Source organism: Haplochromis burtoni, unplaced genomic scaffold (assembly GCF_018398535.1).
Source record: "Haplochromis burtoni strain Fernald_Lab_line unplaced genomic scaffold, NCSU_Asbu1 Contig_67, whole genome shotgun sequence".
NCBI classification, from domain to species: domain Eukaryota; kingdom Metazoa; phylum Chordata; class Actinopteri; order Cichliformes; family Cichlidae; genus Haplochromis; species Haplochromis burtoni.
In genome coordinates this window covers 433,280-445,880 of record NW_024582428.1, presented here as the reverse complement: position 1 = coordinate 445,880, position 12,601 = coordinate 433,280, and the positions used below count along the sequence as shown (strand labels likewise).

Sequence of the window (12,601 nt, the reverse complement as noted above, 5' to 3'; positions counted from 1 at the left end):
TACGTAGAAAAAGATCCTGGTGTAGAAATTAATATTAAATAAATTCTAACAACAGATTATCAAGTTTAAGCTGGTTTGGTAGCGAGGCTACAAATACACACAGCCGCTCTATCACGTGAGCACACTGCTCCGACGTGCTACGGTTATGAGCCGAGTTACGCCATGTTGCAAGTTTTGTGAGGTGCTTTTTTGATATTTAATGGATCGATTACATTTTTTTTATTTCTCTCCGATATCTGATCCAGTAATTTACATCAGTATCGGACCGATACCGATACGTAATATCGGATCGGTCCATAGTGTGAACTGAGTTGCTTTTACCGCTACTAGAAACACAAAACGCATCAGATTTAGGAGAAAAAAAATTCAAATTTTTTTGGGAAATCCCTACTTTTAAACTAGTATAGAAATGTACAAATGAAAGAAGAGAATAGATGGACTGCGATTAAATGTGTCAACAAAAGAAAAACAGCAGTTCAGAAATTCACTAGTCTCTATAAGCGAGGGTGATGAATTTGCCTGACGATAAACACTCTGATTTCTCATAAGAATAAACTTCCAGGAAGAGATCAGGAAAGGATGAGCCTGTGAGGCAGATGATGAAGGGATAGAGCGAGTGGATGAGAGAAAAAAGAAGGAGACAAAAAAAGAGAAAAAGCAGGAGCGAGGGCGTCCCAGTAGGCCTTTTTGTTGGGCAGCGATTTAGAGATTTACAGGCTCTTGTCCTTCTGTGTGTGTGTGTGTGTGTGTGTGTGTGTGTGTGCACATCTGTGTCTGTGTGTGTGAAGAGAGAGTAATTGAGCCTCCCTTCATCCAATATTTACCCACCAAACCGGAGCAATCATGCGAATTATGTTTACTGGGAACGAAGTGTCTTTCTTCCTCTTTAGCTTTCTTTCTCCTTCCCACTTTCCCCCAATCCTCCGCCGTCTCTCTCTCTCCTGGCAACTAGATACCAAATCAAGATCCTAGCCAGGAGTAAATCACAAACACACACGCACACACACAGGGAAAACATGCCCATCTGTATTGATGATGGCCTAATTTAGATCTCTTTATTGGACTGATTTACGATGGCCAGACAAATCTGGGCATCTGGACCGAAGTATGTGTCTGTGTGTGTTTGTATATGTGTGTGTGCGTGCATGCATGCGTGCGCGCAGGGCTGTCCAGTTAAGCCGACACCAAACCGGACACACAATATCCTCCCTGCTTTGTTCCCTTCTTTTCTTCCTGCGTTTCTCCCCCTGCCTCTCTTTGAGTCAGCGGTGTCCTTTTTGTCGTCTTGCTTCAGCACTTTGAGTTCTCTCGCCGCTGCCGCGATGACACGCGTCATCCCGAAAAACACACGGTGATCATCACGCTGAAGAGGCGCCCGCAGCAGGGCACTTATAGGTCAAGGTCAGCGAATGTCTCGCAGTGCAAGTGTGCAACTCGACAGTTTTTGCGATTTCAGATCATCAGTCACAAACAGCAGACGTGAGAAAACATTTCATTAGGTGCTAAAGGTGCATCGGAGACTACGACAGGCTCTACACCACTAACATACATGCAGAGAATATAAATGTCAGTGTGGAAATGCAATTTATGCAAGGAGATGTTGAAACGGAGGGGATCTGTGTTGGTTTAAGATAAGAGCCGATTTTAACAACTAGAGGATGAAGGGATGTGCTCTGGGAGGGAGAGGACGCCTCAAAGGCACATTCATCTTAAAGATCAAGCTCAGGTTTCAACTTTTATTTGTCCCACGGGCAGTTTCACAGCAACCATTAACCAGCATCTTGACTTAGGGTTTTCTCTGATTTCCTGCAGAGCTAAAAAGCAAGTATGTAGTTGTAGCACCTCCCGAGGTTTGATGGTATAATCTAGTTTTTGCTATGAAAGGGAATTATATTGTATTCTTTATAAATGATGTCATGGTTATAGCTTCTGTCTGTATTAATGTGGCTAAAAAGACTAAGAAATCCAAGATGTTGTGATGGTTTTAGACCTGTGAGGCTAAGCCTGTACAGGAGCTGTAAAAGCAAATTTAAAGTTATAACAAAAATAGTTTTAAACAGTCCAGAAAGTTTGATCTACTGCCCTTTTTTAAGAAATGCAGACACAAAGTTCTGCTAAGAGTTTGTTAATAATATTTTTAATGAACTGCTTTTACCCAGTTACAGTTTCCACTAAAAATAACAGAAAATAATAAATATATTATTCCCAAAATGCTGGCTTTAACAATTTAGATTAAAGTTTCGATGTATTTCTGTTATACTTATATACATAGTAATGTAAGTAATGTGAAATGTGAGATTTAACAGAATCTAGTCAAATGAAATTTACTTGATTGGTATCCATTCTGTTTATACAAGCACATTAATAACATATTTGACTCATTATTAAATAAAAAAAAAACAACTTTGATTTTATATCTTTCAGTGGCATTTTGTTCAAATTGTACATGTTTATTGAAGATGGAGAAACTTTTCTTTTCTTTTTAGTGCAGATTAGATTAGAGTCAGCTAATAAAAGTCTTGCTACAAAGCCAATAAAATGCAGTTAAAGTCAAACCAGAACTGGAAAAAAAACTGTTTCAACATACATGAAAAGCTGAAAGTGTTTTCTTTTGTTGACTAATTAATGTGGAAAACCCAGTCACTAAGTGGTTATTAAAATGTTTTCAGAATTTGCAGATTGATTATGATTCAGCTCATAAACCATGACCCACTGCTCTCACCTACATAAGCTGCCTTTATAGGTTAAAGGTATCGGTACCGGTATCGGCAATACTGGCTTTGTATTTGCTTGATATTGGATCGATATCAAAATCTGTGCTATCGCACAGCGCTGACTTTCATTCAAGCTGGAAAATGTCAAGGATTTCCAAAGTTTATCCAAGCGTAATTTTTAAACAGTTGTTGATGAGCCTGATGGAACCACGTCAGGAAAGCAAGAGTGAGAGTTTGTTCCATCTCTGCATGCAATGCATCATGAATTTGGGAGGAGGTGGGATGTTTTGGGCTGTTTTGCAGGTGACACTGCTGGGGACTGATTAAGAATTCAATAGGCTCTCATCCAAACTGGTCACAACAGCACTGAGCAAAAACACATGGTCTCATTAGGTTTGCACTAAGCGGAGCCATCATTTCTTTTTCCAACAGGACACACCTCCAGCTGTCCAGTGTACTGTGTGTTTTTATGGGTCTCAAGACTTTTTCACCCTCCCTAAGCTACAGGGCTTTCTAACTTATGAATTAAGCACTGAATTGAAGGACAGTTTAACCACAGAGAGTGACTGTGCACTGCATCTGGCCTCCACTGCAGAGTGAGGGGAAAAGCATCCAACGCAAGTGCACCACACATGTGGACGTTCCTTTAAGAGTGTAAGGAAAGCATTCCAGGTGATGACCTCATGAAGCTCTGAGTGGATGCCAAGAGTTATCAACATGGAGGCAGCTACTATGAAGAATAAGATGTAAAGCATATTTTGCCTAAAAAATTTGCTTCCTACAAAATTCTGTGCATTATGCCACTTTTTATTTCTTCCACAGTGAGGTGGTAGGAGACCAGAATCAAAAAAGAAACAGCAGATCTGATTTTAGAAGTAGACTCCTTCACTCTGTTGTAAGGACTGGTAGATGCTTCTTAAACAGGTAATGCTGATATTTGGCTTGTGCCAACTGTGCCAAAGTCTTTTGTTCAACCAATAGCATCACTACAACTTGGGCCCCAATCACACAGGCCTAACAGACCAGGCAACCTCTAGTCGCTAGGGAAAAATGTGTATTCCCTGACTGACTCCTGGAGATTAATGGCAGCAGGGAAGTAAAACTGGTCTGAAAGATAAATATCGTAACATACCCGCAGACCTCTATGCGATGAAAGCTAGCAAGTTGCGAAGGTCTCCAAGCTAAATAGTCAAGTTAGACACAAATCAGAAACAGAGACTGTCTGCCTTCAAAGTGAAAATGTAAAGGTGAATCTTCCTCATTTATGGTTCGTGTTGAGTGTCACACTCAGTAATTGGTTAGTGTCTGCAGACAAGTTAGCTTCTTCTATGTAAACTACGGGAGACCAAAGTTTTCAGTGCAGACTCTCTGTGTAGGTAACAACTTGCAACCACTTGCAAACCAGTTGGGGAATGGTTGGTTGACAGGTGGTCTCTGACCTCTGTTACTGTGGCCTAAGTTGTAGTAATTCAAAAGGTTGAAAAAAATGGCCATCGTCCAGAAGAGCATAGTTGGAATAATTTGTGAAGCCAAATATCAGCATTATTCCATAGCAAACAGTCTCTAGGCCTGTGTGACTGAGGCCGTACTTCCCACACAGACTCTCTCTCTCTGCTCTTTATATTACTTGATATGGTCTTAAGTGACCTGTGATTGGCTAAAGTCTCACCTATATGCTACATTTTCTAAAGCCTGAAAAAGACCTCAGTAGAGTTTTGACTACCCAAGCTTTAATCTACTGAAGACTCTTTACTGAGTAGGTGTGTCCAAACTTTTGATACCATCCTGGAAAGTTTTAACTTTTATATGTGTGTGAGAGTAAGCTTGTATGTCGTGTGTGTGTGTGTGTGTGTGTGTGTACAGTAGCGTCTACACTAAGACAATGACAGAGGGCCTCATTGAAATAACTGTGGTCTCAGGGGGCCAGCTAAAAAAGAGAGAGGGTAGGTTAGGGTAGACAGAGTATATGAGAGTCCAGGGAATCATTTAGACTGCGAGTGTGTGTGACTGTGTATGCGTGTGTGTGTGTGGAGTGATTCATCCGTTCTGGTGGCAGCTAACCTTGGCATGTCCTGCCACGCGTGACGGGGGTTACACCCAGACAGCTCTGTGCCGTCCTCCACGTGTGTGTGAGCTTGTTGGGGTGTATAGGTGGGTGTACCTTGCCTTGAAGAGTCAGCTGTGTGTGTTTGGGTGTGTGTGTGTTTGCATCTGCATGCAAGAAAAAGAGCCAAAAAAGAAGAATAAAAGGAGACAGGGAGGAGGGAGGAGGGGGAGTATCCCAGTAAGGTTGTTTAGTGTCTTTGTATGATCTTGCCCCCGGGAGAAAGGGCAGGAAAAAAAGACTGAAAAATGTGTGTGTGTGTGTGTGTGTGTGTGTGTGTGTACCTCTCCGTGTGCCATTGTTCTGTTGTCAGAGTTACAATGACACACACACAGCATTAAAATCTACACACACACAAACACACACAGTCTGACAGATCACACACCACTGCTCACCTGCCATCGTCAAAGACTGCGTGTTTGTGATCTGCCATTATGTGAGAGTGTGTGCGTGTCCACAAGGAGCATGCATGCACACACACACACACACACACACACACACACACACACACACACACACACACATACATCTGGGAGTTGTTAAGAATGGGGAAGTACAGGGAAGGGAAGTTCTGAAGAACAGTTTACTGACAGGAATAGTAATATTTGGTCACCTGAAACAGCCGCACACTTAATTCTTCATCATTTTGCGTCATCAGCATTCTGGAAGCCGGCCTGCTCACTATTTAAAGATTTATACATGTGTGTTGTTTTTCTCTATTTCAGTTCTCCCTTTTTTGACAGCGTATTGTTTAGTATTAGTCACGGCACATGTGTATCATGTCATATGGCATAAACCAACCTGTTCTAACAGTTATGCAAGAATGTGTCTTTTTTTATTTTGAGTTCTTCTTCATTTATTTTATGGACTTTTATGGCCACGGAAATAAAATGATCTCATTTATAAAGCAAAAATAAAATTAGTTGATTAACTATAAAGTATGCGCATGACTTAAACTGAATAAAAACATTAAATAAATAATTTGCAATAATCGCCAACATGTACGTGTTTACTCTGAATCTCTGAGCACATTTCAAGTTCAAGTACACGATCCTCCTTTTGTGCTGCTGTATTTTTTACATATTTTTCCAAAGACACGTCTCAAGTTGTCCTGTGATGTAACAGGATTTAATATGAATTTAAGATCAGCTACAATATTAACGCCCCTGATTCTCCTGTAGCTGTTCCTGCAGCAGAGCGCCAACATCTGGTGAGGACTGTTACAGCGGCAGATTAATATCCATAGTTTTGGCACTGGATACTACAGTCACATCTGGCTGCAATGTTCTAATGTCCACATCATTTTTCAGTTACTTTCCCTCTTGCACTCCAGGTTTTCTGAGGTGGAAATATGCTGTGCTTGTGCAGAAAGAAATGCAGAAACACAAGTGGGAAGTTTTTCCTTCAAAGATCAAATTGGTGATATCACCCATGATTTCATTTTTTCTCCTTTCAGGTTCCTGATCGATTCCTGGAGGTGGCCCAGGTGACCCTTCGTGAGTTCTTCAACGCCATCGTGGCTGGAAAGGATGCGGACCCATCCTGGAAGAAGGCCATCTACAAAGTGATCTGCAAACTGGACAGCGAGGTTCCTGAGGTCTTCAAATCCCCCAACTGTCTACAAGAGCTCCTCCATGACTGACTAGGCCAAGGGAAGAAGCAAAGCAAGCAAGACAGACCTCCGAGGACAGTGAGAAGACTGTAGGAAAATGCCGCCAAATGCTCGGAGTTAGACTAGTCGGAGGTCTGTGATGCGATTGAAGGTTTGTGACGTTCATAAAGATATGAACAGGCAGTTCTGTTCGGAGGCTGCCAGAGAGCTTCACTTATGGTTATCATTTGGTCAGCCCGTCTTTTAAAAACAAGATGTTCTATGAAGAAAAAAAGCTTTTCCTCTTACATGAGGTGCCGGGCTGCGACCCAGAGTGCGGTTATGCTCAAATTAACATATTTTGTTGGGGAAATGAAAAAGCAAAATGGTGAGAAACAGAATCCCATCGAACTGGCAGAGAAGCTCCTCGTCCTTGAAAACCCTCGTCTTCTCTTTTTCCTCCGCCTTGTTTAAACTTTTCCATCCTTCTCCGGAGGAACAAAGGTGCGATGAAGATGACGATTTGACCTGTGACTTCGAGTCAGGGGGCAGACTAAAAATTAAAGAAGATAATATATGAAAAAAAGATCTTTTTATTGTGGATGTTTTTAAGTTACATGGACATTTTTGAGACAAAAAAGTGGTTTGTGTATTTTTTTCTTTCCTTTGTATAAGCTTACATCCTCTCTTCTACGACATGCACACAGATACACCCCTCATAGGAAAGCACAGTAGCATTCCCAAATCCTCACCTGAATCCAGACAAACTGGGCAAAAAACCCACTTAGTTGTTGTTTATCTGATTCATTTCCCCTCCTGTTTTTACTTAATCCTCCTCTTATTGTACTGAGACTTACTGAGTGTCTATATTGACTGTGTGGCTCTCTCCCTGCCCCATCGCTCTCTGGCTGCCCCCTTCTCTTCACATATCCAGAGCATCAGAGATTCATCAGTACTGGGTTTTTTAGCAGATGCTAGAATTGACAGCTGCAAACATTTCAGATGAAAATCCACAGTAACTAAAAAAAAAAGTAAAAATCTGTTCTCATGCATTAATTCAGCAGCTGCATTTAGGTCCTAATGTCAGCAGACTGAAATGTTGCTGCTTTTTAAAAATGTTTTATTTGTTTGTTTGGACCAACCCTGTATCTCCATATGCTGTTTGCGCAGGCGTTCCTTAAATTGTCTTTATTTGATCTGTACATGATCTGTACTGAACAGGCAAATAATCATTTTAGTTCCCTCTGGGGGACAAATGATATAATGCACGTTTCCTAATCTGCTGTTACATACGCACCAATGTCAAAACGATAAGATGAGTCACTGTTTTCTTTACAATACTTAAAAAACGTGGCACTGATTCATGAAACAAATTCTTGTGATATGTTTGAGGCTTGGTTTTTTCCATGATGCCCCCCTTAAGGCCTTCACTTTAAACCACTGTGTCACATTTCTTTTTAATTAAAAGTGTTGAAGATGTTCATAGATGCAAACAAAACAACGGTATGTCTCAGATGGTGCTTTGGCCACAGACTAATCTTTGGAAAAAATTGAAATCTGTGTTACACAATCATGAAAAAAATTTTTTTAAGTAATCATTAAATGTCCTGATAAGCACCAAACCAGTTCCCCAGGTACTTCCTCTCTGCTCTGGACAGCTGAGAGGGGGCAGCTGCACCGGCCGGGTCATGTGTGAAGTGTTTAAGGTTTTAACAGCTGAAGAAGAAAAAAAAAAAACAAAGCAAAAAAGAAGAAAAAAAAGACAACAAATGCTGATATTTGTAGCTTGTATAGATGTAATAAATACTCTGATCACTCTGATATTGTTATTATTTATAACTGAAATAATTATTCCTTTTAATGTTATTCTGATGATGATGATTATTAATGCTTGCTACAGATTTGACCAGTGGTTTAATCATGTTTATCCATCAAACTGCAACATGAAATAAATTATTCTTTGAACAAAAATCAGTCGGAGGTCGTTTGTAAGCTCGTCGCCACTTTCTTCCTTCTCTGTTTGCGCTCAGCTGAGGTGCGGAGGGCGTTGACCGCTTGAACGCACCAGCTCGCCGTCAACCCAAGCAGTAACTAGGCAACGCGATGGCCACTTTAACTCGGTCCATGCCCTCGTCCCCTCCCTCCCTCTCTCTCTCTCTGGATCCTGTATAGGGGGGGGACATGTGATCCCTTGTTGTTGTTGCTGATGAATTGAAAAGAGGAGCGCTGTGTGATTATTGTCAGCACAAAAGCCTCAAAAAGCTGCTGACGCCTAGATTAGGCAGTACAAAGACGCAGGGACACACACGCACAACACACAAAAAGACATAGGTACAGGCTCTCAGTTGCGCACACAAAAACACGGGGACGAGGCCCGGCTGCCCTCGTTGCCCTACGCTGCTTCTCACTCCCCTGTTCTCTCCTCCGTTCATCCTCTCACACCCCTCCATCACTCCATCGCTGATATTACTCTCCTCCTCCCCTCTTTTATACCTCTACTGTCTCCTCTTCGCTTCCTATCGCACAGATTTTATTTCATCTACCCTCCTCTAACGCCACTTACCTCCCTAACACACACAAACACACACCATGCCCTCTGTGTGTTGGCGCCAAACACTAACTGGCATCACACAATGCCAACCACCATCACCAGCATGGGATTAAGTGCCAGCACTCAATGTGCTTCTTTTTTTCCCCCCTTTCTTTCTTTCTCTCACCGACGCACACACGCAACAAATAAATACTGCCAGACTTCCTGCATAATAAAACAGTTTATAATTCTGTAAAGCTATGTCTCCTGTAATAATCCAGTCTCAATTAACATTTTTTGCCTCTATGTAGAAGTCAGAGGGGATTAAATTAAACAAAACAAAAATTCACAGGAACATTTGCCAAGCACGAAAATCTGAAACCACAAAGATGAGCACGGAGGTGGCTGTCGCTGGCTTTAATGTGACTGCTTTGCATTCAGCAAAACCAAAAGTACCTTCAAGAAGAGGCTGAATAGCCACAAAACAAGGCCATCAAACGCCGCTGTGTCCTTCGCCAACAAATGGCCGCTTGCTCGACAACAGAGACTTCAGCCGCAGGGAACGTCATTTCTACAATCGTGTCTTTGTTTTTTTAGCACAGCGTTTGATTGACAATTTGGTTGTGAAACATCTGATTAGACAGCCACATTAAACACAAACTAGAACTACCAGATTATTTTTTTTATCCTTTCAAGGATATTCAAGGTTTTGTGGAAGTTGGACCAACCAGTCTACACATTCTTTAGTGGACTTGGGCAGGGCATTTGACCAGGTTCCTCAGGAAGTGTCAGAGGGTTTCTACTTCGGTGGTTGCAGGATCACCTCATTGCTGTTTGCAGATGATGTGGTTCTCTTGGCTTAATCAGGTGATGACCTCCAGGTTGCAGCTGAATGTCAAAGGGGCAGGAATGAGACCAAGTCTGAGGTCCTAATGGAAGGGTGGAGTGCCATTTCTGGGTCAGCGAGGAGTTACTGCTCCAAGTGTAGAAGCCTAAATATCATAAGTAGAGTATGAGATTGGCAGAAGGATGAGTGGGGCATCATCAATGATACAGTAAATGTACCAGTATGCTGTGGTGAAGAGAGAGTTGAGTGTGAAAGCACATCTGCCGATTTATTGGTCTAGCTACAGTCCTACAAAAAGAAAGAATGAGGAGGAGGGTCCAGGTAGAGGTCTCTGCTTAAAGTGCCAGTATGACATCATACATCATAAGCCGCTGCAGTATTCTCCTGAAAAACAGGTGTCGCCACGCAGACAATACCACCACATGAGCGCTGATGAAGGAAGAGAAGAAGCCAAGAAAAGACTTTACCGAGTGTGTTCTTTTCCCTCAAAGTCTCAAGTTTTCAAACTCTTGCAACATCCTCCTCTGAATATCTGTATGTCTCTGAGTTTTTGTGCTGCAATATTATTAAAATGGCAATAAAAACTGACACAATCGTACACTCGTGTCGTGCGATGGCTAGGTTCCAAATATCAAGAGGTGCACGACCAGCCAAAGCACCTCAAATACTGTGGTGCATGCCACATGATGGTGTAACATTCAGAGAGCATAAAAACACCCTTAGACTGCTACCCTTGCCACCCGGACCTACATAAATGGCAGAAAATAGATGTATGAATGAATGGTTGGATGACATCTTTTTAAATACTAAACAAAAAAAATCAAACACATTTGTCATTTATATGTCATGTTAACATGTCAGTTATACCCGTCACATCCCCCTGCACTATCACTGTGCACAATGGCTGGTTTGCTCAGTACAACATGTGTTGTTACAAGAGATGAGATTAAAAGTTTGATTCCACTTTGCAGGGGATGTTTTTTCTTCATTTTATTGCTGAAATTTGCAACAACAAAAAAAAAATTCTGTTAGTAGGTTTATTAAAATGTTGGTAAACCAACTTGCTAGGACATCTTGGAAGGTTGTCCAGCTACCCTCCATCCTGGCTGTTGAGGGCAAAAAGAGCTTCAAAGCAAATACAACATAAACATTTGACATCCTAATACTTTGAGCACATTCAAACCTTAGCAATGCTAAGAGGTTGGTGTCATGCAAACGAGTTTCTTTTAGCTTTTGCAGCATCTGCACCGCAGATGGGGTTAATAAAGACACATAAAACAGAAACTTGCAGATTTCAGCTTAAAAAGAGCACAACACAGATACACACGCAAGAAGGCGAAGGGTATCTTGTGCATTAGCTTACTCTGCCAAAGCTTTTCATTTGAACAGGAGGAGCTGAACAGGAGGTGGGGTCACTCTTTCTTCTATATGATCATGTACGCGCACACATGCCGTCTGCCTGTGAAAGCACATCTGAGCAGCGCAACAATAAAACAGCTGTGTTTGTGTTGGCCTGATGATTGTTTCATTCTCAATCACCCCATCATAAGCACAAACACACTTACGCAGACACAAACACACTTACTGTCCACAGAGATGGCATGACAGTGATTCATCTTGGGTAATAGCTGCTGTTATGGAGTAGGGAGACAGTTTATTATGAAGAAAATCTCTCCTCAACATTATTCTAATAGCTGCATCTTCTCTATGTTAACTGCTATTAAAGTGGACTGCAGTGTGTGTGCGTGTGTGTGTTTATTCACATCCACTGCAATACTGGGAGATGGATGCACTAGTCTGGGATGTAAGAGGAATAGAAAGTGCAACACTTAGATTGAAGTTGCAGTTGAAGATAGATTTTTACACTCCAAACAAACGAAAAACCCAAATTGTGCCCAAAGTGCTGACTTTAAGTTATTTGAGAACATGAAAATGAAAAATTTCCAAGTAATTTTGTTGCATAAGTACATTTTTAAAAATTTAATTTAATGGAATCTGGTCAAATACAGTGTATTTGATTGATATACATTCAGTTCATACCAAGCATGTTTTCTTTAATTGTTTGACTAAATAAACCTTTAATTTTATATATTTCTGGAATATTTCACTTGCATTTAACTCAAAACTATTGATGTATACAGATGGAGAGAAACTCTGTTTTCATCTACCAAAATTAAATGAAAGATTATTACTTTTTATCGTTGTTATAACAATGACTGTGTTCATATTTCAGCTTAACAATGATCAAATACCAGATTTTATATGTGGGTATCTGAATTATGATCAAAACATTTTGACTCCACCTTCAGGGAGCAGCAATAAACTGCTCCCACTGCTCATTCATGTTTATGTCGGTCCCTGGTTGTGCTCTGCTGACCACTTTCACGTGTGTGTATGTGTCAAACCCACGTAACCTTCATGCCGAGGATCATCACTGGTAACAAAAGCTGTTTCTGCAGCCGGAACCCAGAGGCCAAACAGCCGTTTTCACTGGAAGAGTCTGAAGAGTGCAAGCTTTGAGGTCTTTGGTAGCTGCGGCTCAGGAAGTAGAGGAGGCCATCTACCAACTGGAGGACAAGGATAGAACTAGTCAAAGTATCCATGAGCAAGCTCTGAGTTGTCTCTGATGTGTGTGTGGGTGTGTACACATGCTAGACAAGGAGCTTAAGTATAGAAAAAAGCACTTGTATGAATGGATTAATGAGGCTTGTAGTAAAAAGCACTTTGAGTGCTCTGTTAGAGTAGAAAAGTGCTGTATAAGTACCAGTCCATTTACCAGGAACAAGCTCATTGCTTTTGGTTTCCAAAATCACAG

General features: G+C 41.3%; 1 protein-coding gene across 1 annotated transcript in view; it reads left to right on the top strand.

Annotated features, from left to right (window-relative positions):
• prox1a (prospero homeobox 1a) overlaps positions 1–8,380 on the top strand; it is a 52,533-nt gene extending 44,153 nt beyond the window's left edge. Inside the window, exon 7 of the mRNA XM_005937316.2 lies at positions 6,275–8,380. Within this exon, the coding sequence (XP_005937378.1) occupies positions 6,275–6,460 (186 nt within the window). The 3' untranslated portion in view covers positions 6,461–8,380. The remainder of the gene's footprint in view (positions 1–6,274) is intronic.
• The last annotated feature ends 4,221 nt before the right edge of the window (positions 8,381–12,601 follow it).